This window comes from Zonotrichia albicollis, chromosome 11 (assembly GCF_047830755.1).
Source record: "Zonotrichia albicollis isolate bZonAlb1 chromosome 11, bZonAlb1.hap1, whole genome shotgun sequence".
Classification (NCBI taxonomy): Eukaryota; Metazoa; Chordata; class Aves; order Passeriformes; family Passerellidae; genus Zonotrichia; species Zonotrichia albicollis.
The window spans coordinates 753,253-781,227 of NC_133829.1; the positions used below are offsets into that span (position 1 = coordinate 753,253).

Sequence of the window (27,975 nt, forward strand, 5' to 3'; positions counted from 1 at the left end):
GTGTTGTTTAAACCGCTGCCTATGCCCAGCTCGGGCCTCCGGTGCGTGACCCCTTCATTGCTTTGTGCACACAGGTCGTGTTTATTGCAGCGACTGTTTGCACGGCGGCCATTGGCTCGGTGAGCAGGTGAGCGGCAGCGCTCTGAGCTTCCTTCTCGGCCAGGAGCTCTGTACTTGGAGGGACAGAGACGGTGTCCCCCCGGCACCAGGTGCACCTGTCCCGGTGCTTTTCCCGGCGGATACCCCGGAGCCCCAGGAGCCGCAGCCGCGCCCTCTCTGTGGTGCCCTGAGGGGCCGCCCCGGGCCAGAGCGCCGCCCCGCCCGCCCCGCGCCTGCCCCGCCCGCAGCGCGCCCCCTGCCGGCCGGGCGGCTCCGCGCCGCCAGCGCCCCTCCGCCACGAGGAAGTCCCTCCCCTCCGCCCCGCTCGCTGATTGGCCGCAGCTCCCGCGAGGGCGGGCCGCCATTGGCAGCGGAGCGGGTGGGCGGGGCGGGGCCGGCGCGTCCCGGCCGTGGCGGCGGCGGCGGGAGCGCGACGGGGCCGGTGCGGTGCGCGCCCCCCGCCCGCGGCCGCGCCATGAAGAGCCTCAAGTCCCGGCTGAAGAAGCACGAAGCGGTCATCGGGGGCAGCGCGGTGGGTGCCGGGGCACGGCCCCCGACTGGCTGGGGGGTCCCGGGGTGCGGCAGGGCGCGGAGATCCCGGCGGGGCAGAGCACGGGGAGGTCCTGTTTCCTGGGCTGGGGCAGAGCTCGGGGGTCCCGGCGTTTGGAGGGGCCGAGAACAGAGGGTCTGGCTTTCGGGGTGCAGAGCTCGGGGGTCCCGGTGTTTGGACGGGCGGGGAACGGAGGGTCCGGTTCTCGGGGCGCAGAGCACGGAGGGGCAGGGCACGGAGATCCCGGCTCTCCGTGGAACGGGGACTTCGCTGGGAGCGGAGAGCTCGGGGAGCCGCGGTGACTTGGCGGGGCAGGGAGAGCCCGGGGTCCGTGGGAGGGATCCGAGCCGGGGGTTCGGGACTGGAGGAGCGGCCCCGAGCGCCCCCCGCCTCTCGCTCCGGCTGACCCCACAGGTTCCCCGTGCCCCTCCGCTGTGTCCCGGCTCCCGCACACATTAACGCCGTTTTCCCCCGAACCTCGGGGAGCCGGTGCGGAGCCGCCGCGGGGCTCGCTCGGTCCGTGCGCGGGGCACGGGCAGGAGCGGGTTCCGCGCTAGGGGTTGATGTGAAACCGGAGCGCTTTGATGGAGAAATTGCTCGGAAAGTGGGCAGGGAGCTGGTGAGCACGCGGCTGTGGATGCCGGTCATCCCCTCGGGAATGCCGAGCTGAATGAACCAGGCAGAACCTCTGGAAATGCACCTCTGGCATGGGGCAGTTTTCTTGTCCGGCTTCCAAAATTCAGGCTGGTTTTAGCTGCCTTTAACCGGCTTTATCGGTCTTTGTTTTCACTTCATTCATCCCCGCGGATGACTTTAGTTCAGGGAGGAGGTTTTTGTAAGTGGAGAAAGCCGCGTTTGGAAGCTGTTGGCGCGGTAAATCATCGTTAATTGTGCCTGTTGGTAAATGCTTCCCCATCCCGAGCTGTCCCTGTGCTTGCTGCGGGGAATAGCGGCACAGGGAGGTGAATGTGAGGCGCTGGATTTTATCAGCAGTGCTTTGAGATAGTGGCTATCTCCGAAATCCTGCTCTGAGGATGTTACCTGGCTATCTCCGAAATCCCGCTCTGAGGATGTTACCTGGCTATCTCCGAAATCCCGCTCTGAGGATGTTACCTGGTGCTCCCCTGGCTGATGACAGCTCCCAGGATCCACGGGGCTCAGCAGTGATTCATGAGCCTGTTATGAGGATTTGTCATGCGTGGGCTGGCACTGCTCCGTGTTCATTAGCTGTCCTGTACTTTAGAGCTGTTTGTTATTCTCAAATTAGCCCGGTAATTACATTCAAACAAAGCCTGGCAGCACCTGTGTTTGGTTTTGAGTAGACATGGAGATTTTTCACTTCCAATAAACCCTCTCTTCAGAGGAGGTTTGAGCAGTCTCAATACCTTTGAGAGCTGAAGTTACTCCAAAATACGTGCAGGGAAATTCCTTTCGGCAAGATCCTGTAAAAACAGGGATTTTTCTCCATAGTAAACTTACTTCCCCTGTTTATTACATAGCTTGGTTGTGTGATCACTCCACCATCTCCATCAAATAGCAACTTTTGATGTTCTCTGTGGGGGACAGCCCCATCCCGGTGGGTGTTTGGGATGAAGCTGGTCTCTGTTCTGCTGGAAGGAGGGGAACTGGGTGGGATCCCTGCCAGCGGCAGCTTCAGAGATCCTGCGTGAAAGGAGCGCACAAGGGCTGCCTGTTTGGGAAACCTCATCCCTCTCTCCTCCCCTAGCCAGCCTGTTTCCTGCGGGGTGCAGAGAAACCTCATCCAGCCTGCTGTGGGGAGTTTTCCTCCAGGTGAAGGTGGTACTTACGTGCCTTCTGATGGGAATGGCTTTGTTACTGATTTGTGATGGAGGGAAGCCACGAAAAGCAGCAGAAAGTAAAAACCATGTTAGTTATTACCAGTTCCACGGTTGTCCAGAACCTGAAAGTGGAATTACCTGGTTTTGCCAGCTCCAGCTGGTGCTTGGAAAATCATCTGAGCAGCCTGTTCAGTGCTCTGCATAGTGAGACAAATGCCTGGCATTAGCAGGAGGGCAGGCTGGAAAGTTGGATGTGGGTTTCTGTGGGGCATGAAGGTCAGGGGAGGTGCCTCATCCACCAGCATTTACAGGAAAGATCTTAATTAATGTCCTCAATCCCACTGGGACCACAGCAGCTCCCAGTGCCCGTGCCTCTGAGATTGCAGAGTACATCCTGACACCATAAATGTGCGTCTGGGACCTGGGTTGTGATAAGGAAATGTGTTCTTCAGCAGAGCTGGGAGTTGTGTCCATACCTGTGAGATACTCACTGCTTGCTCTCTCTTGAGAAGCCGATTGGGGAAGGGTTGGTTTGTTGTTCTGCAAAAAAACTTATTTTCTCTGGGTCAGACCTTTGCAAGTGGACCTTCAGAGTTCTGTTAGTGGCCTCTGCAGGGGAAAAGGCACCTGCTTGTTGCTGTAGCTCTGGGGGAACAGCTGGGGAGGGCTCTGCTCGGTCTCAGGTGTGTTATCCCCTCAGCTGGGCCTGGAATTCAGGGAAGGGGCACCTGGAGTTACTGGGAAACCACCAGGGGGTTCCTGGTGGTGCTGTGAGCAGAGCTGGAGCTGCAGCCCCAGGAGTGGGATCCCCAGGGCTCAGGGGCATCACCTGGAGGAGGTGATGGAGATCAGGTGCAGGAGGTGATGGTCCTCACCTGGAGGAAGTGATGGGGCTCATCTGCTTATGGGAATCACCTGGGGGAGGTGATGGGGATCAGGTGCAGGAGGTGATGGTTCTCACCTGAGGGAGCGGTGATGGGGATCATCTGCTGATGGTCCTCACCTGGAGGGGGTGATGATGATGGTCCTCACCTGGGGGAAGTGATGGGGATCACCTGTGGGGGGTGATGGGGATGGGCAGCTACAAAACCACGTGGAAACTCCTACCAGTCCTCTCTCCCCTGGGAAAAGTGGCAGCTGGGTTTTGTTTAATTAAGAGAAACCAAAGCTGCCGTATAATTAGCGGAAAGCATTGTGCAAGGAACAAAGGGACACCTGAGCCCTTGCTCTGGTATAATGAGCTGTGATTATTAAATGAATATCTGAACAAGCTCGGGAGTCAGTGACAGCTGAGCTTGTTCGAGGCTGTGTCAACGCTCCTTTCCCTGTGGGTGCTGCCAGCTCTGTGAAGGGCTGAGTGTTGCTCTGGGAAGGCAGGAGGGGAGCTCTGTGGGGTGACCCAGTGCACATGAAACTCCTGCTCCTGGCCTGCCAGCAGCAGGGAGGGCAGGTGCCTGCTCCTGCTCTGGGCTCGCCCCTTTGGCGTGGCAGTGAAGGATGCTGCCGGGGTTTGCTAATTCATCAGCAGCACCTCTTGCTGGCTGTGCAGCAGCATCAGTGTCAGCAGTGATTTACAGCCCAGTGTGCTGACATTAGTAACCAAAGGGGTGAACTGGAAACCAGGTGTTTGATAACCTGATTTTAACCCTTTAAAGGTTCGAGGTCATTCACAGAAGAAGAGCCTGGTGCTGCTGGGGGCACATGAGAGTTTGTACGCTTACAAGAATTCTGTGGCACGGTGTCCTGGCTGTGCCCTGTGCAAGGACACAGAGCAGGTTGTCAGCCAGGCTGATCCCAGTGCCCTGACCCATCAGCAGAATTTTCCAGTGCTGCTGCTGCTCTGGCTGGAGCAGTTCTGCCCTGTGCCCCCTCCCTGAGGTGACTTTGCCATGGCATCCTCAAGCACCCACTGCACTGTAATATTCCAATGTCATTCCTGGCCTGGCTGGGGTTGTTCCTCGGAGCAGGTTTGGTTCCAGGAAGCTTTATTCAGGCTCGTGCTAATGTGTTTGTTCTTGGAAAAAAAATCTCTCTGTGATTCATTTGCATTTAGTTAAGTGGAATTAGAGCTTGTTTGTGGGGTGAAGCTGAAGAAACACAACTGGCAATTTGTGGTGCAGCAGAAGCTTTGTGGTGCAGCCTGTTTACAGGTGCATTGTAATTTTCAGGCTCCGTAGAAAGGAGAGTTAATGCTTTATCGCTTTGGAATGTAGCAATTAAAAATATTTAAAAGAGTGCAGGTTCAGTGCCGGCCTGGGAGTTCAGTATCCTGAGCTGATGTGCAGACATAATTACACAGTTAAGCACTATGCTTATCTGCTTGGAGTTCACATGACCTTTTGTGTAGAAGCAACTTATGGAGTACTTTGTCAGTATTTAAATATTAATGCTAGCAAGCACATGCTGGGGCATCTGAGGCTGATCCTGTTTGCAGCACTCACTGGGGTTTGGTGTTCCCTGTCCCTGTGTGCTTGGGGCTGGTCCCTGATGCAGCACTCACACCAGGTTTCATCACCCTGCCATCTCCTGATGCTTTAGTGCTGGCTGACCATGGCTGGGGTTTGGTGCTCTGGTCCCTGTGTGCTTTACTCACACCAGGTTTCATTTCCCTGCCATCTCCTGATGCTTTAATGAATGGCAGCTCACAGATCAATGGGGCCTTGCCTGAGAGCTCAGAAATTGCAGCTAATGGAGCCCTGGGCAGGCAGGAGCTGTGCTGCTCCCGCTGGCAGCTGGACTCTGGCCCTGCTCCTGTTTAAAGGGGAAATATTTCTGCTGTGGGGTGAAGCTGGGCTGGCAGGGCTCCCCGTTATCCAGGTGTGATGTTCCTGGCCCCAGGTAGCAGGGATGCCCTCAGCAGAGCTGGGGGATGCAGAGCCCCAGCAGCTCTGGTCACTTCTGCTGCTGTCCAGGCTGTGCCCCAAGGCTGGCACTCTCAGGCTGCTTTATCAGGAAAGCTCTCTGAGTTTTGTGTTGGCCGTGAGATATGGGAAAGTTGTTTGGGAACAAAACTGGGACTGTTTTAGTTCTTTGAGCTGGCTTTGCCTCCTGCAGGGATTGTAGGCAGAATCCTTTGGCACTTCCAGTGTAGCCCATGAGCTCTTGTTGGCTGGTGCTGTTGGATTTTCCCCTGGCACAGCTTGGAAGAGAGAAACTGGCACTGCTGTGGGGGACCTCTCACTCCTTACAGTGAGAAATGTTCATTTTGAGAGGATTTTTTGACCTAGAAGTCAATTTGAATTTTCTTGATTCTTACTAGATTGATCTTGACGGGATATGCTGACTTGGGAGGAAACTACCTTCAGAACAGGGTAAAATCAGGGATGTTTCTGAGGAGATGTAGTTGCCTGCTTTAAGCTGTTTGCTAGGACAGTGTTACCTGCACTGATGACAGGCTGCAGTTCCATTTAAACACACCAGGCATAGCTGTTCAGGTGAGTTTTTGACAGGAGTGTTTTCGGCACGATACCAAACCAGAGCAGGCCTAAGGGAACTGCTGATTTTTATCCCGTTTTGAGCTGAGCCTGGCCCACTTTGTGGCGTTGAATGGCTTTTTTATTCTGGGGGATTTTTGGTGAATGAGGTGGTAGCACAAAGTGCTGCCTGTGGGAAGGTGCAGGGTGAAACAAGAGCCCTGTGTTCAGGCTGTGTCTGGTTTTCCCTTGCACAGACTAAACCCACATCCCACCCCTGCAGTCTGGTGCTCCAAAGCCTTTACACGTGGGGACAGACGTGTCCTGGGAAGTGAGATATGCTTGTAAAATACAAAAAATGCCATTTCTGCTCGCCCCAGTGGGGTTTAACCCAGTATGTGCAGTATTTTTTCAGGCAGGTGAGCCAGATTCTTCAGGAGAGATGGGTTTAGTGCAGTGCCCTTGCACTGCAGGGGAAGCTGCACCTGGGGAATATTTTTTAAAAACCAGTTTTCTAATCTAACTTAGCCTTTCATTCTGTCAGTGCACTTCAAAAGCCTTTGTCACTGTGTGCCATTGAAAGGGCAGGGTGTGTCTGTCCCCATGTGGGTTTGATGACAAATGAACTCTGCCCTCTGGAGAAAGAGCAGGGACTCAAAGTGTGGGGCCTGGGGGACGTGTGAGCTGCCCTGGCTCTGAAAGGGCTGGTTTGGGTTGGATTCTGGGAGGAAATTCCTCCTTGGGAGGGAGTGAGGTCCCTGGATCCCCCAGGCCAGGTTGGACATTGGGCTGGGAGCCCCTGGGGCAGTGGGAGCACCATGGCAGCGCTGGGATGGGATGGGATTTAAATCCCTTCCAGCTGCTCCTGGGGTTCTGTGAAGGGCTGCTGAGTGTGTGTGAGCTGTGCTAGTGCTGGCAGTGTCCCCAGAGCTCTCTGCTCTCCTGTGTGCTTATGTCACCCGCTAATGGCATTACCGGGGCTGTGCTGGGGACAGGATCAGCCTGGCCCTGCGGTGGCAGGAGCTGGGCTCACTTTCACAGCTTTATCCCAGCTCGCTGGGAAGGGCTTAGGAGCTGCTTTGGGTTACAGCAGGTATTTCTGAGCTGGGTTAGCTGGCCCTAGAGCTCATCCCACCCTTGCCATGGGCAAGGATGAGCACAGCTCATGAGACACGAGGGATGTCAGCAGGCAGATGAGGTGGAGACAAGGAAAACCTTTGGGATGAACACCTGGAAGCCACAGTCTTACCTGCATTTCTCACCAAACTGATTTTGGTCAAGTGGGGCTTTTCTGTTGCAGCCACTTGGGAGGTGTATTTATTCTCCCCCCAGAAAAATATCCATTTTTAGCTTGAGGAGACAGACTTGGTTGTGGTCAGAAGACAGCACAGTCACTGCGCTTTTTTGGAGTGGCTTTGTCACATGGATGCTAATTGCAGAGAGATGCTGGAACATTCTTTGGGGAAGGCTGGTGCTCACACAGGGGACGAGGGCACAGGTCACAACTTATGGGAAAGAGAGAATTTGCCAAAATCTGAGCGATTGATATAAAAATTCCCTGCTGAGAAGATCGATTTATTAGGTTATTTGCAGCCCCTGGAGTGTGTCCTCCAGGGTGAGTGTAAGTGGTTTTCCTGGCCCCGGACCAGGTTTCTCTCCTGCAGACAAAACAGAGCGTTGCTTGTCTTGTTGACCTACTCCTCTAAATATGGCACTTGGGAGCTCTCCATTTAAATTTAAAACTTGTGAAAGGGGATTCTCCATCTCCCTCCTGTTAATCATTGTGCTGTCTGTTTAATGTTTTCACAGCCTCTGTGACTCCTCTCGTTTCACATGTTGGGAGACAGACTGGCAGCAGCAGTAAGCTGAAACCAGGTTTTATTCAGAAAGGGTTTCAGCGCTGCAAAAGGAGAATTTTTTTAAAGCGGAGGCATGTGTGTTTTCTAATTTAAAATGGGTGACATTTCTGTCAAAATAGGATCACGCATTCCATCTGCTCGGCGGTTGTGGCTGTCTGAAGCCTGAGCCCGAGTCTGGCTGCGGCTCTGCGGCGCGGCGGAACGGGGAAGGAATTACTGCAGGGAGTATTTCGGTCCTGCTGTGTTATTAGTGGTGCTGAGAGCGACCTTCCCCCGTGTGGGTGCCCGTGGCCGTGAGGAGGAGCGTGGTTGTCATTTCCAAAGAGCGCTGGCCTGCCTGTCTGCGGGGCTGGGACGTGCCTGGCCCCTGAGCTCACTGCAGCACCGTGACTCAGGGCGCGGGCACGCCGGGAATGTATTAATAGCTATTGCTTTCTATCGCCTGCCTATCAAGTAGTGCCTTATCAGAAAATAGATCGGGCTGGTGAGGCTGCCTGTGTGTTGTTTACAGCTCCTGGGCCCGGGCGGTATTTCCCTGAGCACCGTCTGTCCGTCCGTCTGTCCGGCACCGAGCGCGGCTCTGCGTGCCGCAGGGTGATGAAGGCTGAGGATGATGCTGAGGATGGGGAGAGCACCCTCGGGGAGCCGAGCTAAGTGAGGATGGAGCAGGAGGAGCCGCGGGCGGTGCAGGGCAGCGGTTCCTCGCCGTGAGCTGGGGCAGATGTCACCGGGCTGGTGGCTCCTGGCACCTCGAGTTCAGCATGATTTGTTGGTTCTCCTGTGCAGCCAAGGACACAGTAGGTATCTGGGACCTCTAGCTGGGGTTTTGTACCCCGGCAGGAATTTACAAAAATTACCGCAAAAATGTGAAAGGTTTGATTGTGCCAGTGGGGTGTAGTAGTTCTGTTTAATTGATGAGTGTTGCATCTCCTTAGCAGCTCCTCCTGCGAGGAATCTTTCCTACGTGTGAAATGTGTTCGTTAAATATATAATGATTTAATCGTGGAATGGTTTGGGTTGGAAGGGATCCTAAAGCTCATCTCATTCCACCCCTGCCATGGCAGGAACACCTCCCACTGTCCCAGGCTGCTCCCATGTCCAGCCTGGCCTTGGGCACTGCCAGGGATGCAGGGGCAGCCCCAGCTGCTCTGGGCACCTGTGCCAGGGCCTGCCCACCCTCCCAGCCAGGAATTCCTTCCCAATCTCCCATCCATCCCTGCCCTCTGGCACTGGGAATGATTCCCTGTGTCCTGTCTCTCCATCCCCTTTAAACTTAGTGCAGCATAGGTCGTGGGTACAAATGACTGAAGTGTTGGTTTTTTTTTTAAGTAATGCTTCTGTTCATCAGAACTTTTTATAAAATGGGAGCAGGGACTGGCTGGGGAGGATTTGGGAGGACTTTCTGTCCATTTGGGTGAGTTGTGCTGGCGGGTATCAACCCAGCAACCCCACCCCAGCGTGAGCACCCAAGGTGAGATCCCTGTCCTGTCGGGATGGGAAGGTGCCAGGAGAATTTCGGGAGCACAGGCTGTGATGCTGTGCGTGCACAGTCCCCAAGGTATTTGACATGAAAAGCTGAGCCTTGCATGAGGAGGTGGCTTTGCAGGGCAGCCTGTCCAGGCTGGGGAGGACATGGCACTGGTTGTGTCACCAGAGCAGTCAGTGACTTCTCAGGCCAGGCTGCCTTGGCTCTCAGGCTAATGGATGTGTTAATTGATTGATGAGTCAGTGCTGCACCTCAGCCCGGCAGCACTGCTGCTGATTTCATTAGTGCTCTATTTTTATTACTCCTGTCACTTCTAGCAGGGCTGGACCGGGTTAGCTGCTGCTAAGCCTTCGTGATTACAGTAATCTTGTTTATTGTGGGAAAGCAGATGAAGACTATCACCCAGAGTTGTTATGGCTGGAAGGGCCCTCTGGGGATGCTCCAGGCCAGCCCCCTGCACAGGCAGGCTCACCTGGGGCAGGTGGCACACAACGTGGCCAGGAGGGGTGGGGATGGCTCCAGAGAGGGAATCCTGCTGCTCCAGGGCTCTGCCCCCTCTGGGGAAAGAGGTTCTTCCTCATGTTGAGGTGGAAGTTCTTGTGGTTTAGTTTCTGGCCATTGCTTCTTGTCCTGGGTACCGCTGAACAGTGTGGAATCATCTTCTGACACCCCTTGGAGATATTTGTGTGGATTGATGGGATCCTCTCTGTCTCTCTGATCATGAGTGCAGCTCCCTTTTACAAATCACTGCAGGTGCAGGTGGTGGCACTGGAGTTTTGGGGTTGTTCTTTTTTATTTACTTTCTTTTACTTAAACAAACCCTGGGCTGGGGTTACCTGGTTTAATGTTCTTCTTGTTGTGAGGAATTTCTGACCCACACTGAGAAGTAACTTATGCACCTGCAGGCTGCTTGTGTCTCACCAGCAAATCCTCTTGCTGTGCAGAGTTAGATTTGAATGTTACACTCCTGGTTTGAGTAAAATACTCCTCTGGAAGCCTTGTTCTTCTCTTAAAAGCTCCTTGGATATCCAGCCATCAGTGTCCAGCGTGGATGTGAGGTCTCTGTCCCAGAGCAGGTTCCTGAAAAGCCCTGAGCCATCCAGAGGGATGGTTTGGCAGGGAAGAGAACAAGCTCTGCATTTTGGGATGGGAGGCTTGGCCTGGGGCCTGAAATTCTGAGTTTGGAGTAAACAAGAGAGGAGAGGGGGGTGAGGGCTGTCTGGGGCTGGGTGGTGGTGGTCTGTTTATAGCTGGCTTGGGATTTCTCTGTTCTCCACAGTGCTTTGGGAACTGCAGGCAATTCCCCGCTATCAACTTTGAATTTCTTCCTTCTGCAGCTCAGTCAGTAGCCGTTCTTCCCTTGAGCATCACACTTAGCTAATTTCTGACCCGCTGAACAGTCTGGCACAGCCAGGAAAAGCCATGTCCTGGAGTGTATTTTTAGTGCATCCATTTGTTGTCAGAATATGACAAACTGAAACAGAATGAGGAAAACCAAAGAAATCTGATCCTAAAGGTCTCCTTTAGGACCCAAGTGATTTAACCAGGCTGTCCCAGAGCTCTGCACGCTGTTCAATGCCAGCAACAGTGACAGGGCTGTTGCACAAATAGCTCCAGCCACCCTGGTGGGCGCAGCACTGTTTGTAAGCCAATTTTGGATTTTGTTGTGGCTCAGCCCTGGTGGCTCCTGGTGCTCCATGAACTCACACGTGTGCTTCTGTCCCCCAGGTGAACCCAGACTGGAGCAAGTACGATGACAGGTTGATGAAGGCAGCTGAGAGGGGCGATGTGGAGAAGGTTTCATCCATCCTGTCCAAGAAGGGGGTCAGTCCCACCAAGCTGGACGTGGAGGGGAGATCCGCGTAAGTGACTTCCCGAGATTGGGAATGCTGCTGGGGGCTGCTGAAAACCATCCTCCTGCTCTAGAGTATGGAAATCATCCTCCTGCTGCTCCAGAAACCTGCTTGGCTACAGAAATCTGTGTAATGCCTCATGTAATCCAGCTCCACCGAGCTGGAGCCCAGCTGGCTGCGAAGGGAAACTCCCAAACAATCTTCACTTGAGTGGAGATGAGTGCTTAAACACTTGCTCTTGCCAGGTTTGGGTGTTAGAGGGAAACTGAAACCCCCCTGGTATTTCACCTGGTTCACTGATCCAGGTAAATAATGGTCGTTCCTCAGGAAATTTGCCTTGTTCCTTGAAGTAATGTTTGCAGAACCCTTAACTCTGGATGCTGTCCAGAGCTGGCCCCTGCAGCACTTCCCTGCTGCTTTGGCTTTCCTGGCCAATATTGCCACTTTTGTGTACAAACCAGCTGTGCCTAAGCAAGGTCTTTTGTCTTTTTTAGATTCCATGTTGTAGCATCAAAGGGAAACCTGGATTGCTTGAACACCATCCTGGTGCACGGCGTTGATATCACAGCCACTGATGCTGCAGGTGGGTTCCTCACAGGCCCTGAAAATGCTCCCAGCTGAGTTTCATCCTGAAATAAAGTTAAGCTGGACCACAGGATAGCTCTTCCTTCTTTCTGTAGCTGGTAAAAACCAAATTATCTGTGTGGCTGGTTGCTGGTGTGGAGGAAACTGGCCTGTTATGGAATTGATGAATGCAGCAGAACTCAAGGAATGTGGGTTTGTGCTGCTATAATTGTGTTTATAATGTGCTCCAGACTCGCTGGTGCACATTATAAACACAATATACCACAATAAAGCACACCCAGCATTTCTGGGTGAGAACAACAGGATAAGAGCAGTTCTGCATGAACTCGAGGTGAGGATCCTGTGGAATGCTGTGGGAGGTGTTTGTGTGCCCAGCTGAGCCTCAGGAGCTCAGAACCTTCCAGATTTCCTTGAGTGGTAGCAGATCTTATGGAAGAGACAGTTAAAAACAGCAGCTAATTTTCAGGTTGTTACTCAGAATTTAATAGGTTTAATATGAAGCTGAGAATAAGAAAATTTACAGAGATAACTTGGCCTCCTCCTCTTATGGGAGAGTTGATTTTTTTAAATCGTTATGTGGAGTCAGATGCAGTATTTTGAGATGAATTTCACAAAGGAACTGTAACAAAGTGAGGTGTAGAGAGATGTCTGAGCACACATCTACAGGGACTGTTGGATCTAAAATGCTGGGAATGCTCCTCAGGAATTCTCTGACCCAAACCTGAGCTGCTGTTCTCTGTTTTCAGGCAGAAACGCCCTGCACTTGGCTGCCAAGTATGGCCACGCTTTGTGCTTGCAGAAGCTCCTGCAGGTACTGAAAATACAGCTTGTCTCTTATATTGAGGGGGTAAAGGTGGCTTTACATACCCTGCTTCAAAACTGGGATATGGGATTTCTTTCTTAAGAAATATTTAAAAAAATATTCTTTTTTAAAATAAAAATATTCTTTTTAAAAAATAAGAGTCTTGGGGAAAAGAGCTTTTCGTGCTAAATACCAGGTTGGGACTGTAAGAAGGCTAAAATAATGAAAATAAACTTTTTTTTTTTTTAAATCTTTTCATAAACTGTCAAATCAAGTTACAGTTTGTGGTTCTTGAAGAAAATGGGGCTATCTTTAAAAGACTGCTGTTCCCTGTTTAGAAACAGCAACACTGCCTGCTCCAGAGTAGTGTTTGCTTCAAAAGCTGGGCATTTATAGCCACAAACTCTCATTAATGAAACAGCATTTGAGAATTGTCTTAGGTTTGTGTGATCTTTATTTTTTTCTTCATTTATTCCTGGTCAGTGTATGGCCATTTGATTTTTTTTTTTTTTTTTTTTGTTATTTTAAATGGGTTCTTTAAACTTTTAATTGATGCATGTCTCCATGCAGATGTAAAGGCTCATTATCTGTGAAAAGTCTAATGTATTGTGCAATTCTTGTGCATATTTTTTTACTTAAATCACGTTTTATTGCTTTAATTTAAAGCTCAAACACCTGATGTTGTAAATGCAGCCTGGATTCTGCTTGATAACTGGGATTATTTATTTTAACAGTACAATTGTCCAACAGAGAATGTGGATCTCCAGGGAAGAACTGCTCTTCATGATGCAGGTGAAGGGCTTTGCTTTGCTTCTAACTGTATGGAAACGATTTAATTAATGCATTTACTTCCAGATGGGCTGAATCCTTCTCTTTTAATTTTGGTGGATTTAGTAGGAGAGATTGTTTTATATTGTCATGACATTTGTCCTCAATAATGAACTGAACAGTGTTACAGAGCTTGGAGGTCTGAGGTGTGTGATGGTGTTCACAGGGGTCTTATTTGAGGGAAGAGATGAGGATCTGACTCCATGTTTCAGAAGGCTGATTTATTATTTTGATATATATTACATTAAAACTATACTAAAAGAATAGAAGAAAAGGTTCTCATCAGAAGGCTGGCTAAGTTAAGAATAGAAAGGAATGATAACAAAGGTTTGTGGCTCAGACAGAGAGCCCGAGCCAGCTGACTGTGATTGGTCATTAATTAGAAACAACCACATGTGCCCAATCCCAGATGCACCTGTTGCATTCCACAGCAGCAGATGACCATTGCTTACATTTGTTCCTGAGGCCTCTCAGCATCTCAGGAGGAAAAATCCTAAAGAAAGGATTTTTCATAAAAAGATGTCTGCGACAGAGGTGAAGTTGGGTAAAATGTTCAAGCATCACGAGCAGGGCTTTAGGGCAGTGCTGGGGGTGGGTGAAGAGCCTTTGCTCTGGGTTTCCTGCAGCCTCCCTGTGCTGCAGTGTCTGGCACAGCAGTGTTTGATGCTGTGGGTGTTTTCCTGCATCCTCCCTGTGCTGCACAGCAGTGTCTGATGGCTGTGGGTGGTGTGAGAGCTGAGCCCTGCAGCCCGCTCACCCTGCAGCCCAGCCGTGGGGGTTTTGGTGTAACACACCCCCCCAGGGCTGTGCCTGGGCCCTCCCCAGGCTGCTGTCACAGCACAGGTCCCCTCCCTGCCCCTGTCACCTCTCTCTCCTGCTGTGTCCCCAGCCATGTCCGACTGCTCCGCCAGCATCCAGCTGCTCTGCGACCACGGCGCTGCCGTCAACTCCAAGGACGGGGTAAGGGGCTGCCTCCCCCTCCTCCTGCTCCTCCCCGCTGCCCCCAGGGAGCTGCCGGGCCCCTGGGCCTCCTCCCTGGCCTCACGCTGTCCCCTGTGTCCCCCAGGACGGGAGGACACCGCTGGTGCTGGCCACCCAGATGTGCCGCCCCGCCGTGTGCCAGCTGCTCATAGACCGGGGCGCCGACGTCAATGCCAGGGACAAGCAGAGCAGGTAAGGCCTGCAGGGCACTGCTGGGCTCCTGCTGGCACCGGGGGGAAGGCTGCCCCTTGGCAGGATGGATGGTACTGAGGGAAGGCTGCCCCTTGGCAGGATGGATGGCACTGGGGCCCCTTGGCCCAATGGATGGCACTAGGGGGAGAAGGCTGCCCTTGGCAGAATGGATGGTACTGGGGGAAGGCTGCCCCTTGGCAGAATGGATGGCACTGGGGGAATGCTGCCCTTGGCAGGATGGATGGCACTGGGGGAAGGAGGCTGCCCCTTGGCAGAATGGATGGCACTGGGGAAGGAGGCTGCCCCTTGGCAGAATGGATGGCACTGGGGAAGGAGGCTGCCCCTTGGCAGAATGGATGGCACTGGGGAAGGAGGCTGCCCCTTGGCAGAATGGATGGCACTGGGGAAGGAGGCTGCCCCTTGGCAGAATGGATGGCACTGGGGAAGGAGGCTGCCCCTTGGCAGAATGGATGGCACTGGGGGAATGCTGCCCTTGGCAGAATGGATGGCACTGGGGTAATGCTGCCCTTGGCAGAATGGATGGCACTGGGGGAATGCTGCCCTTGGCAGAATGGATGGCACTGAGGGAGGGCTGCCCCTTGGCAGAATGGATGGCACTGGGGCCCCTTGGCAGAATGGATGGCACTGGGGGAAGGGTGCCCCTTGGCAGAATGGATGGCACTGGGGGGAGAAGGCTGCCCTTGGCAGAATGGATGGCACTGGGGCCCCTTGGCAGAATGGATGGCACTGGGGGAAGGATGCCCCTTGGCAGAATGGATGGCACTGGGGGAAGGAGGCTGCCCTTGGCAGAATGGATGGGCTCAGTCTGTGGGAGGAGAACCTGGGAGTCAGTTCACAAGTGGATCTGCCAATTCAACACCTGGCCTTTTTTCCTGCTCCTGCTGGCATCCAAAATATTCCAGGCTTGTTCTAGGCAGCAGGGAACCTGCACTTGGTTCTTTAAAAGGTTTTTCTGTCCCGAGCAGCCCTTGGGGTCAATGTGCACAATGGGCCATGGAGAAGTGATGCTCTGGAAAGAAGTCCTGAGTCCACTGGAGCTTCCAAGAGACCTTGAAGTGTTTATTCCTGGATTCTGTTTGTAGCTGCTGCTTTTGCCAGGGATTTCTTGGAGAATTCCTCCATGACATGAGGCTGCCATGGGACAAAGCCTGGCCACTCTCACTGCACGTCCTGCAGCTGGGGAGTGTTTGGGGCAGCTCTGCCAGGGCTCCCAGGCACCCCCCTCTCCAAACCTTGTCTGAACTCCTTGCCTGGTGTTTGTTGTGTCTGTTGATTTGTATCTGGTAGAGGAAACCAGAGTCACGGGAGTTCTCCAGACACTGGGTGGCTTTCAAAGGCAGCGAGTCTGTGCTGGTTTTATAGAAATGCTGTTGTTGTGTGGGTTTGTTTGCTTTTGCACAAATATTTAAGCATTGCTGAGTGACTTTGGAAAGCTGTTTCCTCTGTGGGCAGAGGGAAGGTGCCCTGGCTGAGGTGTCTGAGATCAGATGTGTTTGTACCAGGGCTGGCTCTGTGAGTGATGCTCTGTGGGGTCCCGGGTCTCTGAACCCCTCTCTCTCCCATGCCAGGACTGCCCTAATGTTAGGCTGTGAATATGGCTGCAAGGATGCCGTGGAGGTGTTGCTCAGGAATGGTGCTGATGTTGGTTTGACTGATGGCCTTGGCCATGACTGTGCTTACTATGCCAGGATTGGGGACAATATTGACATTTTGGCTTTAATAAAAGCTGCCGTTGAGGACTCCAGCAGAGGTAGGAGGAACCTTCAGCCCCTCCCTTGGGGTGGGATTGTGTCCCTGCTCCTGTGGCTCCAGGGGCTGGTTGGGAGGGCAGCTGTGCTCCTGGGACCACAAAGGTTATGAACTGCCTGTTTGGGAGGGCAGCTGTGCTCCTGGGACCACAAAGGACCTGTCTGGGAGGGGAAGGGCAGCTTTGGGGTTGTGTGATTTAGCAAAGCTTTTAAGAGGGTCGCAGGCTGTGATGCCTCGAGGGCTTAACAGTATTGATCATGGGAGTTATTTACCCTTATTTATAGCAATAAATAGCCTTTATTTTATAGAAAACCTTGTGGATGTTTCCATGTTTGATTAGTTGGGGGTGTGGTGAGCTATTTTTTGAAATGCCCTCCCAGGGTGGAAGGGGGATGGAATTAGCTGAATGTGTCATGTTGTTGCATGAATCTGAACTAAATGCCTTTTGTAACTCCCTGTTTCTGTGGTGCTTTTTTAGGGAGAGACAGCATCAAGAGAGGGCAGGCTGAGCAAAAGGTACTTGGTGAAGCCATGTGTCACTGAGGGCTTGAGGGGGGATCGTTTGTGGGGGGCTGAGGTCCCAGTGGGAACTGGGGAGGTGGGGTGGCACAGGGATCTGAAGGAATGTTCTCCTGCTGCCCTGACAGGTCTGCAGCGTGTCCCAGAAGTGGGGCCGGGGCTATGGAGCACAGGAGGAGCTGCAGCTGTTCCAGAAGGAGCCTGGCACTCAGGTGGGTGGGCAGGGAGCCCCTGTGGGTTCCCAGTGGGATAACGGGGCACAGGAGGAGCCTGGCACTCAGGTGGGTGGGCAGGGAGCATCCTGTGGGCTCCCAATGGGATAACGGGGCACAGGAGGAGCCTGGCACTCCTGTGTGGGTTCCTGTGTGGGTCCTTGCCCACTCAGGTGGGTGGGCAGGGAGCATCCTGTGGTTCCCAATGGGATAACGAGCCTCAGGCACTAAAGGCAGGCTGGGCTGCTGGAGTGAGCACTGATGATCCATCAGCAAAGGTCGTGTACTGCTGCTTGCTTCAAACCTAATTGCATGATGTGGCAGTTATGCAGATGAGCTGTAAACTTTTTTTCAGGAAAAAACTGCACCTTTTTTGGGTAATAAATAGTTGGAAGTGTCCCTGTCTCAACCTTTCCTACCTCTTAACCTTCTGCCTCTGCAGTAAAATCAGTCTCAAGAGATGTATGGTTGTGTCATGCTAAAAATAATCTGTGTCATAATTGTTCCACTAACCAGCATTAATTTTCCCATCTCGTTCCCTTGTCATTGCAGTTTTCAAAAGGCTAGGCAGGGCTTGGAGTGCTCAGTAGCTGTTAAATCTGCTGGCTCAAAGTCTTTACCTTTTCCAGAATGTGTGTAGTGTGGGGAGGCCTTCGTTTTTGTTTTTAAGTGCCATATTTTACTTTCAAGGACTTGGAGCTGGAAAACCAAGATTTGAAGGATCGAATGAGGGAGGTGCAGGAGGAGCAGAGGATGCTGCTGGACAGAATCAGTGGGCTACAGCTGCAGCTCACTGAGGTAAAGCAAGGCTTGGCAAGCTGGGACAGCCACCTGGGGCTGACAGGGGTTAGGATCTGCTTTCCTGGGAATCACTGCAATGTGTGTCCCCACTGCCTGCTGGAAAAGCCTCTGGTCTTGTAGTGACACCTGAATTGTGAGGGGGCTGGTGCCATGTCCTTGCCTGGCACACAGAAATTTGGGCAGCAGCATCTGTGGCTGTGCCCCCCAGTGCAGCTGTGCCATGGGCTGCTCTGGGGTGCTGCAATTTGGAGCTGAGCTCCATCTTTCCATTAAATGTAGGTGGCAGGGCTTTGTCATGGGCTGGCTTTCCAGCTGTTACTGCAAGTGCTAGCACAGAGAAAAAAAAAATCTTCAATTGACAAGAAAACAGCCAAAGGTTTCCAACAGAAGTTTCTCACCCAAATTTGAAATGTTGATTTTAAAAAAAATTCCCTCTTTTTGGAGGTCCGAGTGTGACCAGTAGAAAGAAAATATAAAGAGGATTTTTTTGTTGTTTTTTTTTTCCTTTGTGGAGGCTGTTCCTTTGCTGTATTTTTGTAGAGGTACATTTATGCAGCTTCTCCTAAATGTAGCCCATGGATAGAAAGAATATTTCTTAGTGCAGTCAGTGGCTTGTCTGAACTCCTGTTTTAAGCATTGCCTTTATGAAATGAACTTCTTAATCGCCACTTCCCCAAATCAGCAAACTTCTTAAAAACTGAACTTGGTTTTCCAGTTCAGTAGTGTCTGAGCTGGAAAACAGGAGATATTCCAGTTCCCAGACATTGCTCTGTCAGACACCCTTAACTCCTGGCTAGAGAAATAGGAAACAGAGCAATAAAGCCAGATGGAAATTGGAAGGGCAGCATTAGAAGCTGGGGTGGATTTGTCAGCTGATGAACTGTGTGTGAGCCCCTTAAACATAATCAAAAAAATGATTTGGGGGGGATTTTTTGTCATTTTTGCAGGAGCAAATGTTTGCAGATGATCTTGAGAATGAGGTAGGATGTGTCACCTGCAGGTGTAACAGCACTGGGGAGTAGGGGAAGCAGCTCTCTCTTTTATTTCCTCTGCAGTTGTAAATACACTACTTAAAAGCTACCTAAAAATGCCAAGTGAGGCATCTACTGCTATGGACCAGCTTATGCAGCTGCACAGCATTTCTGCAACTACAAATAATTATCCTTCCCATGGCTCCTTTAAAGCTCACTTAGGATATTGAGCACATTGATAATATTAAGCATCTCTGTAGTGACTTTCAGTAGTGCGAGACTAACAAATATGAATTAATTAAACAGTAGCAGGTTATGTTGGTGCATATTCCTGACTCATTCCTCAAGACTCCTTCTGTAAAGGAGCAGTCTTGAAGAACTCCAAAAGCAAAAATTAGGGATTCTTTCGGTGCTGATCTTGGTTGAAGTTCTGTCTAAACTCTTCAAAAAGTTCCTTGAGGTCTTACAGCCCTGTCCATTCTTGTGGCTTTGGCTATGTGGCACTCCTTCTCTTTCAGAAAGATGAGTTGAAGAAAATCCTGACTACCAAGGAAAAGCAGCAGGAAGAAAGTTTAAGGACTATTGAAGCTCTCAAAGCTAAACTCAAGTATTATGAAGTATGTTGAGTGATTTGAAATGGGAAATAGCAATTGATATTTACAGTAGGAAGTACTTCAGCATGTTAAATTGCTGCAAATGCTGAATGGTTATCTCATTGCAAAAGCTTTCCCTGCCCCTTCACCCTAGTTTAACGTAGAGCAGAAATGTGAAATGAATTTTCAGCCTTACTTTTGTTTCTTGCCCTTTGATTTTAGGGCGACTCTGCGGGGTCTGGAGGTAACTTTGGAAACAGTGAGTACAGTTAGTTGTTAAAGCTTGCTGTGCATGGTGGGGTGTTGGAATACAGGGATAAAAGGGGATTTTTGGTCATCTCTTCCTGCTGGTCTGAAATGCAGACAGGCCCTCGTCCCCTTTCCTGTGGGGATTAATTAAGTAGAAGTTGTTTTAATAACAAGTGCTTAAACACCGGCCTTCAGCCTGGCGTGACCCCAGTGACCAGAATAGAGCTGGGCAGGAAAATCAGTGTTCTTGTGATTGTGTTCCTGTTTTTAACCAGAGCTAAACACTGTTTGCTTTGAAAATCCAGGAAAAGAAGATTTATTACTTAAACAAGGCCAAGCATTTGCAGTGGAATCCCAGGTAATAAATATTTTACCACTGGAAGGAACTCTGAGATAGTCGTGCTGGGAAAGCTAAATGTGCTTATAAAAGTGTGTTTATTGAGCATTGCTTCTGAGCACACGGTTTTGGGGAATTCTTGCTTTTCTGTGTTTATTTTTTACTGCGGGTGCCCTCTAGAGTCCTGTCTGTGACAGGCTAGAAATGCTGGGAGGGCTGTCCTGAGCTCTCCTAAATGTGTTTTACACAGCCACTCTGTAAATTGGGGGCTGATAAGATGACTTATTTCCATCATATTTTTCTAATTTATTAATATATTATAATATTATAATAAAATAATATAATATACAGATTATTTCATTTTCCTGCACACTATATAATAATTCCCTGACAATTCTGTTTGATAGTTATCAACCTTTTAAAGCCACAATTTGGGTACAAACAAGGTCCAGCAGACTCTTTGGGGTGGAATGAGATGGGCTTTAAGGTCCTTTCCAACCCAGACCCTTCTAGAATTCCAAGTGACTGCATTCCTCAGCCTTCTCAGTGAGAAGGGTCTGTTAGCCATGGCACTCTCTGCTCTGATTCCTTATAAAATTATTTTCACACACTTGAGCTGTGGCTGCCCCTGGATCCCTGGAAATATCCAAGGCTGGGTTGGATGGGGTTTGGAGCAACCTGGGACAGTGGAAGGGTCCCTGTTGTGGCAGGGGTGGCACTGGGTGGGATTTAAGGTCCCTTCCAACCCAAACCATTCCATGACTGGGGAGCAGTAATGCAGAGCTGTATTTGAGATTTTTGCTGTTAAAAGCTGAAATACCTGTTCTGTAATAGGGGCAAGAATGACTTAATGTAAAAAAAAAAAAAAAAAAATCTCTTGTAATAGTGATGCTCAGATCAACTGGATTTTAGGCAGTTTCCATACCAAATAGTGGTGTCAGTTTCCATACTCTAAATAATGGGCAGTTTCCATACTCTAAATAATGGCGGTTCCCATACTCTAAATAATGGCGGTTCCCATACTCTAAATAATGGGCGGTTCCCATACTCTAAATAATGGGCGGTTCCCATACTCTAAATAATGGGCGGTTCCCATACTCTAAATAATGGGCGGTTCCCATACTCTAAATAATGGCAGTTCCCCATACTCTAAATAATGGGTGGTTCCCATACTCTAAATAATGGGCGGTTCCCATACTCTAAATAATGGCAGTTCCCCATACTCTAAATAATGGGTAGTTCCCATACTCTAAATAATGGGTAGTTCCCATACTCTAAATAATGGGCAGGTTCCCATACTCTAAATAATGGGCAGGTTCCCATACTCTAAATAATGGGCAGGTTCCCATACTCTAAATAATGGGCAGGTTCCCATACTCTAAATAATGGGCAGGTTCCCATACTCTAAATAATGGGCAGGTTCCCATACTCTAAATAATGGGCAGGTTCCCATACTCTAAATAATGGGCAGGTTCCCATACTCTAAATAATGGCAGTTCCCATACTCTAAATAGTGGGCGGTTCCCATACTCTAAATAGTGGGCGGTTCCCATACTCTAAATAATAAGCAATGAACACATGTCCATGACCTGTCAGAGCCGTGAACTTCCATTTTTTGTGCAATTTGCCCTCAGTCCCGGTCCATGCTGAGGCCCCTGGAGCTGTCGCTGCCCGCCCAGTCGCCCAGCTCCGAGAAGGAGGCTTTGAAGAAGGAGCTGGAGAGCCTGAGGAGCAGCTTTGGAGCAGCCAAGGAGGAGATCAGCAAGCTGCAGAGGGAGCTGGCCCTGAAGGGCGCCGAGTGCAGGGCCCTGGTGTCAGAGTGCGAGAGGAGCAAGGCAGAGTCCGACAAGCAGGTCAGGCAGCTGGAGGACGCCCTGAAGGACGTGCAGAAGAGGATGTTCGACTCCGAGGGCAAGGTGAAGCAGATGCAGAGCCACTTCCTGGCCCTCAAGGAGCACCTGGCCAGCGAGGTGGCCTCGGGGAGCGGCAAGGCGACGGAGGAGCTGAAGGAGCAGCTCAAGGAGATGAAGGCCAAGTACGAGGGAGCCTCTGCCGAGGTGGGCAAACTGAGGAACCAGATCAAGCAGAACGAGCTGCTAGTGGCAGAGTTCCGGAGGGACGAGGGCAGGCTGGTGGAGGAAAACAAAAGGTTGCAGAAGGAGCTGGTGAAGGTGGAGATGGAGCGAGATGAAAGGGGCAGGAACGTCACGGAGTTGGAAGGGCAGCTCAGAGAGACGGCGGCCAAGCTGGCCCAGTCCGTGAGCGCGGAGCAGTTTGAGAAGGTGAAGGGTTTGCTGTCAAACGAGGTGAAGGAGAAGGCAAGGAGGTTAGCAGAGGTGGAGGGGGAGCGGGAGAAGCTGCAGGCAGAGCTGGTGCTGTTACAGAGGGAGTCTGAGAGCCAGAGAGCTCAGCTGGCACAGCGTGTGAAGGCAGAGGAGCACGAGCAGATGAGGAGTGGGTTTGAGCAGAGGGAAGAGGAGCTGGGGAAGGCAATTTCTGAGCTATCACAGAAGAATGAGACTCTGCAGAAGGAACTTGAAAGATTGCAGGCTGATAACAAGGTGCTGAAGCAGCAAGTCCAAATGCTAAAAACTGAAATTAAAAGCCAGAATGTGCCTTTAAAAATTCATGAGGAGTTGAAGAAAGCAAACGATCTGGCTGTGGGTGACCTGACAAAAAAGCTTTTTGAAATAACAAAGAAGTACAATGAAAGCAAAGCAGAAGCTGAAAAGTTGCTGGCAGAGAAGAACAACTTAAATGAGAATATCAGCCACTTGCAAGCTGTGTACCTGTCTCCGGAGCAGCACAAGAAAGAGCTGGAAGCTTTAAAATCTAATGGGATTGAGCTTGAGAAGCAGCTTGCTGAGCTTCAGAAGAAATATGATGAGGAGCAGGCAAAAGTGGGCAAGCTGGTGGCTGAGAACACGGGCCTGAGGGAGACCCTGAGGGATCAGTACGTGCTGGCCACCACGCACGAGGAGGTTAAAACTGTCCTCAACAGCACCCTGGAAAAGACCAATGGGGAGCTGTCAGACCTGAAGGGCAAAATTGGAGAGATAAAGCAGGAGTTCCTGAGGGTGAACGAAGAAAACGGAGCTTTAAAAAACAAGGTGAAACTCTTACAGAACCAATTAAAAACGGAGTATATCAGTTTAAAGGATCACGAGGCCACGGTAAATACTTTAAATAAAAGCGTGCAAGAGCTGCAGGAGAGCAACGCTGCCGTTAAGGCTGAGCACCAGAGGGGGCAGGATGAAATCTTACAGTTGCACGCAGAAATTGAAGCCCAGAAGAAGGAGCTGGACACAATCCAAGAGTGCATCAAGTCCAAGTACGCCCCGGTGGCCTCCTTTGAGGACCGGGAGCAGAGCCTGCAGGGCACGGTGAAGGAGCTGCGGGCACAGCTGCAGGAGCAGCAGCAGAGGTGCAGGGGCAGCGAGCAGGAGGCGCAGAGGTGCAGAGAGGAGAGCGAGCAGCTCCGGAGCGGGCTCCTGTCCATCCAGCACGACCTGCAGCACAACTACGTGCTGGCAGAGAAGTCCCACCAGCTGGAGAGGCTGTGTGCCAGCAGCATGGAGGAGCTGAGGCAGCAGCTGAGGGCCCTGCTGAGGAAGCACACGGGGCAGGAGGGGCAGCAGGAGGGAGCCGTGGATCGTGAGGTGCCGGCGGAGCGGCTGCAGGCGCTGAGGGAGGCTCTGGGCCGCACCGTGGAGGAGCTGCAGCAGGCCCTGAGCAGTAAGGAGGAGCGGTACCACAAGGAAACGCTCAGAGTCGGGGAGCTGCAGCAGGAGCTGGCCCGGCTGAAGGAGTCCTCGGTGCCCCTGGTGGAGTACACCCAGATGAAGGAAGGGCTGGAGGGAGAAATGGCGGCCATCAAGCGCGGCCTGGAGGAAAAGGAGGCGGAAACGCAGGCCAAGAGCCAGGAGGTGCTGAGGCTGCAGGAGGAGCTGCGGCAGAGCCAGCAGGCCCTGGCAGAGCTGCAGAGCCAGGAGGTGGTGGCCGTGGCAGAGTACAGCTCCATGAAGGCTGCCCTGGAGGCCCAGGTGAGCAGCATGGCCGGCCACCTGGCCAGCATGAGCCACAAGTACGAGCAGGCCTGCGAGGAGGCCCTGCAGGCCAGGAGGAGCGAGCTGTCCCTCAAGGACGAGAAGGAGCTGCTCCAGCTCAGGAGCTGCAGCATCGAGCAGGAGATCAAGGACCAGAAGGAGAGGTGTGACAAATCGCTGACAACCATTATTGACCTGCAGAAGAGGATCCAGGAGTCTGCAAAGCAGGTGGAAGCCAAGGACAACAAGGTGAGATCTGGGGTTTGTGCTCCTGATGCTCTCAGTTCAGCATTCAGCTCCTGAGGTGCTCCAGCACCACTTTGTGCTGAGCATCAGGAACCCAGGGCTGGCCCAGAGCAGCTGAAGTCCTCATTTTACATCACGCAAAGTTTTTCCAGTCCCTTATGTTCTGGACATTGTGTTTAAATTCTGTTAAAGCTTCAGACTTCTGGGGATATCAGCTCCCCATTCGTCTGGAGCTGTGTGTGTTGGGCATCTCTGGCTGGCCTTCTGAAAGTTCACTGTTCTTCCTAGAAGTCAGAAAGTCAGACCTGGAATGCCCTTAGATCCTCCCTTTTTTCAGTCTCTTATGTCACTGTACCTGCCACACCCCAGTGCCAGGGAGCACAATGGCAATGAGCGTGTCAGCAAAGCAAAGTCCTCTCTGCAAGCTGGGACAAAGACCCTTCAGTGCTTGCTGGGCTTCATCAGACTCGAAAGAATGTTAAAGAGCAGTCTGCAGTGAGACATCCTTAAATGGCGTTTTCTGGTTTTTTTTTTTTTTTTTTTTTTTATTTAAAGATAACAGAGCTGCTGAACGACGTGGAGCGGTTAAAGCAGGCTCTCAACGGCTTGTCCCAGCTGACATACACCACTGGGATCCCCTCCAAGAGGCACAACCAGCAGGTGGAACTGCTCCAGAGCCAAGTGAAAACACTCCAGCAGCAGCTGGCTGTAAGTGCTCACACAAGGTGTTGTCTGACGTGCAGTAGCATTGCTTAATTCCCTGTGTAAACAGGGAAATGTGGATGTGCCCGCTGGAGCAGGGGGTGGGACTGCAGCCTCACACTTCACAAGCACACTATCCATTGTTTGCTTGGGCCTTTGCCCCTGAGTTCTGCTTCTCTGTACATTTTTTTTCTGCTTTCCTCTTCAGTTTGAGTTGCAACACTTGACAGCTTCTCCAGATAAAAGGGATATAAGCAGAGTGGGAGAATTTGTGCTTATGTGATACTCTGCTGTAATCCTGCCAAGACCATTTCTGAATGCAGGCTCAGCTTTAGCCATTTCTTACAACCATATATTTTTTTCTCACCTTGGAAGGCTGAGGTGGTAATTTCTTAATGGCTTTGAGTTGTGTTCCTCTGCCTGCAAGCCCTGGGTGTGTTGTTTGTCGTGAAGCACTGACAGACAGAGCAGGGGACATATCCTGAGTGCTGGGATTTTGTGCACGCTTTACCTCAGTGAAGCTCATTATTAAAGCTGTGACTGGGCAAAGTGAGTTCTGCTCCTGCTCAGATTCACAAATACATCAGAGTATTCACAGGGTTGATTCTTATGAGGCAAAGTGTTCTGAAAAGGGTGGTTTTAACCAAATAGCTGATGCTGTGATGAAGGCAGCGTGCAGGGCTGTCGCTGTTGTATTGAGGATGGCTGAATGAAGCAACATGACTGATGTTTCTAGAAGAAAAAGCTGAGTTTATTAGATTCACATTCTTTTTATAGATAGATCTGAGAAGCTTGGACTTGATTGATGTTCAATTAACACTCCTTACGCTGTTGGTTAATTAGGAACAACACTTGTAAACATCTTACAAGTTCAGAATACTAATTGTAGGATTGTTTTAATTCTTTATCTGAATTTTCTCAAAGCTTCCCACAGGAATGTCTGGGAATATTTATCTGACTTTCTTGCTGACCAGACTCTCAACCACCACCACCACAATGGGCCAGGAGCTGGGCTCTGATGGCCCTTTCCAGCTCAGGATATTCTGTGATTATTCTTCCAGCAGAAGAGCAGTCACTTTTTTTCCTTGATTAGTGGAAGGGATAACATTTAAACCTGTAGATTGAGCTGTGGTTGGCGTGGCAGTGGCCAAGCCCGGGAGCACAGGGCTGGGAGGGGAAGGAGCAGAGGCTGAAGGAGGTCGGGGCTCACCGTGTCCCCTTGTCTCCCGCAGGACGCCGCGCGGCAGCACCAGGAGGTGGTGGCAGTGTACAGGACACACCTGCTCAGCGCTGTGCAGGTGAGGCTGCAGGCTCCCCTGGCAGGGAGGGAGATGCTCACAGGGGTTTCAGTGTTGGTGATGGGTGTTTGCTCCTGCAGGGTCACATGGATGAAGATGTGCAGGCTGCCCTGCTGCAGATCATCCGCATGAGGCAGGGCCTGGTGTGCTGAGTGCTGCTGGGGCTGGGCACTGAGAGCTGCTGGTACTGAATTGGTGATGCTGGTAAAGCTGCACTCACAGCCTCCCAACGCCAAACAACGCTCAAAGCTGAAGCATTTTCTCCTGTCAAACACTAAACCAGGGCTATGGCATCTCAGGCCTGGTGCTTTTATCATGAGACGGATAAAAGGTATAGAACATCTTTTAAAACTGTCAAAATGATGACATAGAGGTTAAATTGTTTTAATGTCTGATTGACCACTTGTTAAAGCAGGACCTATACCCAGAAGCTCCAGTTGATCCTTGAACTTGAACTCTCATGGGATGCTTAAAAATAAACTGTGCAGAGCAGCGTGGCTGAGTGTTGTAGCTGTGGATGTCCCTTAATGATTAAGAGCAAGTGGCTCATTTGTCACACTGGCTGAGCAGGATGTGCTGTGACACACACAGGAAGGTGTTTGGCTGTCTCTTGTAACTTGGCTGGCCAAGTTACAGCCTTTATTTAATATATAAGCTTAAGATTTAGTGCCTTCGCTTCTACAAGACTTAAAAAAATCAGGTTTTCCATCCAAACACTAACACTCCCTGCCCGCAGAGCGTCCCTGAATGCTTCAATCCTGACTCCTGCAGGCTGGAGTGGCCTGGTTTGGGGAGCAGCAGTGCCATGGTCCTGCTGCTGCACAACTTCATTCCTCCTCAGGCTGGGACTGAGCAGCTCAGTGGGGCAGCTCAGGTACTGCATTTTCAAACACCAGCTCATGCAAGTCTGAGCTGTAAATGATGTGCTTTAATCTTATTTGTGGGGAGATGTCAGTAGTGAGGATTAATGGAAGGAGAATTTTTAATTGCTGGAATCGCCCCATGAAACAAGGCTTCATTTTTAACTGAAGGATGGTTTCCATAAGGAAGTTTTATGAAAAGAAAAAAAAAACAAACCATGAAATTTGTTACCGTTCAAGGGAAGTCTTTGAAAAATGAGCCTGTTAAGGAACAGGGCTGTTTAAATTGAGCACCAGTGAGTGCTGACCTCAGTCTGCTTTTTAAAAGCCTTTGCTGATAACCACCAAGGGGGAATGTGGCATTCTGATGCAGAAAAGCCAAACTTCCCCTCCATGTTCCTGAAAAATGAGGGCTGAAGTCAGAGTTCCCTGCTTTGTGCTGTTTGGGCTCCCCCAGCTGCCCCTCCAGGCCCTGGGCTCCTTTTTTTACACTACACTTGTGTTTATCTCCTTTTATTTTCTCCCTTTTTGGGCAGAGTCTTGTAGGATTGAAGAGGCCACGTGGAGGCTCCAGACAGTGATGGATGTGCAGGGCAGTTTTTATATAGAAATACCCTTAATATATTTACTAAATACGTGTCTGTAGTAAAACAGATCTGCTGCTGCTTTCCTTTAGTTTCTTAGAGGACTATTACAGAAAACATCTCAGAGTAAAGAGTTACTTTTTAGCCAAATTCTTTTATGATTGCATTACTTGAAACTTATTGGAGAGGATTTGTTTTGTTGTACTAACTGGCCTATTTTGATACTGTGTTTCCTTATCCAGGGAGTTCTAGGTATGTTTTTCTAAATCTCTCCCATATTACTTCAATAAAATGGTTTCTTCTTTTTTTTGTATTGTAGTGGTCAATTCTTTTTAGGGTA

At 50.8% G+C, this 27,975-nt stretch overlaps 1 protein-coding gene across 5 annotated transcripts; it reads left to right on the plus strand.

Moving 5' to 3' along the window:
• Nucleotides 1-467: 467 nt before the first annotated feature.
• On the plus strand, nucleotides 468-27,948 carry UACA (uveal autoantigen with coiled-coil domains and ankyrin repeats). 5 transcript variants are annotated; one of them, XM_074549046.1, is made up of 19 exons: nucleotides 468-631; nucleotides 10,935-11,068; nucleotides 11,554-11,642; nucleotides 12,391-12,455; nucleotides 13,181-13,238; nucleotides 14,164-14,234; nucleotides 14,341-14,447; nucleotides 16,037-16,218; nucleotides 16,696-16,733; nucleotides 16,865-16,948; nucleotides 17,639-17,746; nucleotides 18,697-18,729; nucleotides 19,239-19,337; nucleotides 19,536-19,572; nucleotides 19,868-19,920; nucleotides 21,534-24,194; nucleotides 24,747-24,899; nucleotides 26,126-26,191; nucleotides 26,272-27,948. In XM_074549046.1, the coding sequence occupies exons 1-19, from the start codon at nucleotides 575-577 to the stop codon at nucleotides 26,341-26,343; spliced, it is 4,167 nt and encodes a 1,388-aa protein (XP_074405147.1). In that variant the 5' UTR covers nucleotides 468-574; the 3' UTR covers nucleotides 26,344-27,948. The 5 variants fall into 5 exon arrangements, with proteins under 5 accessions (XP_074405147.1, XP_074405149.1, XP_074405150.1 ...); XM_074549047.1 differs by lacking the exon at nucleotides 468-631 and adding an exon at nucleotides 8,116-8,517; XM_074549048.1 differs by lacking the exon at nucleotides 18,697-18,729.
• Nucleotides 27,949-27,975: the final 27 nt, after the last annotated feature.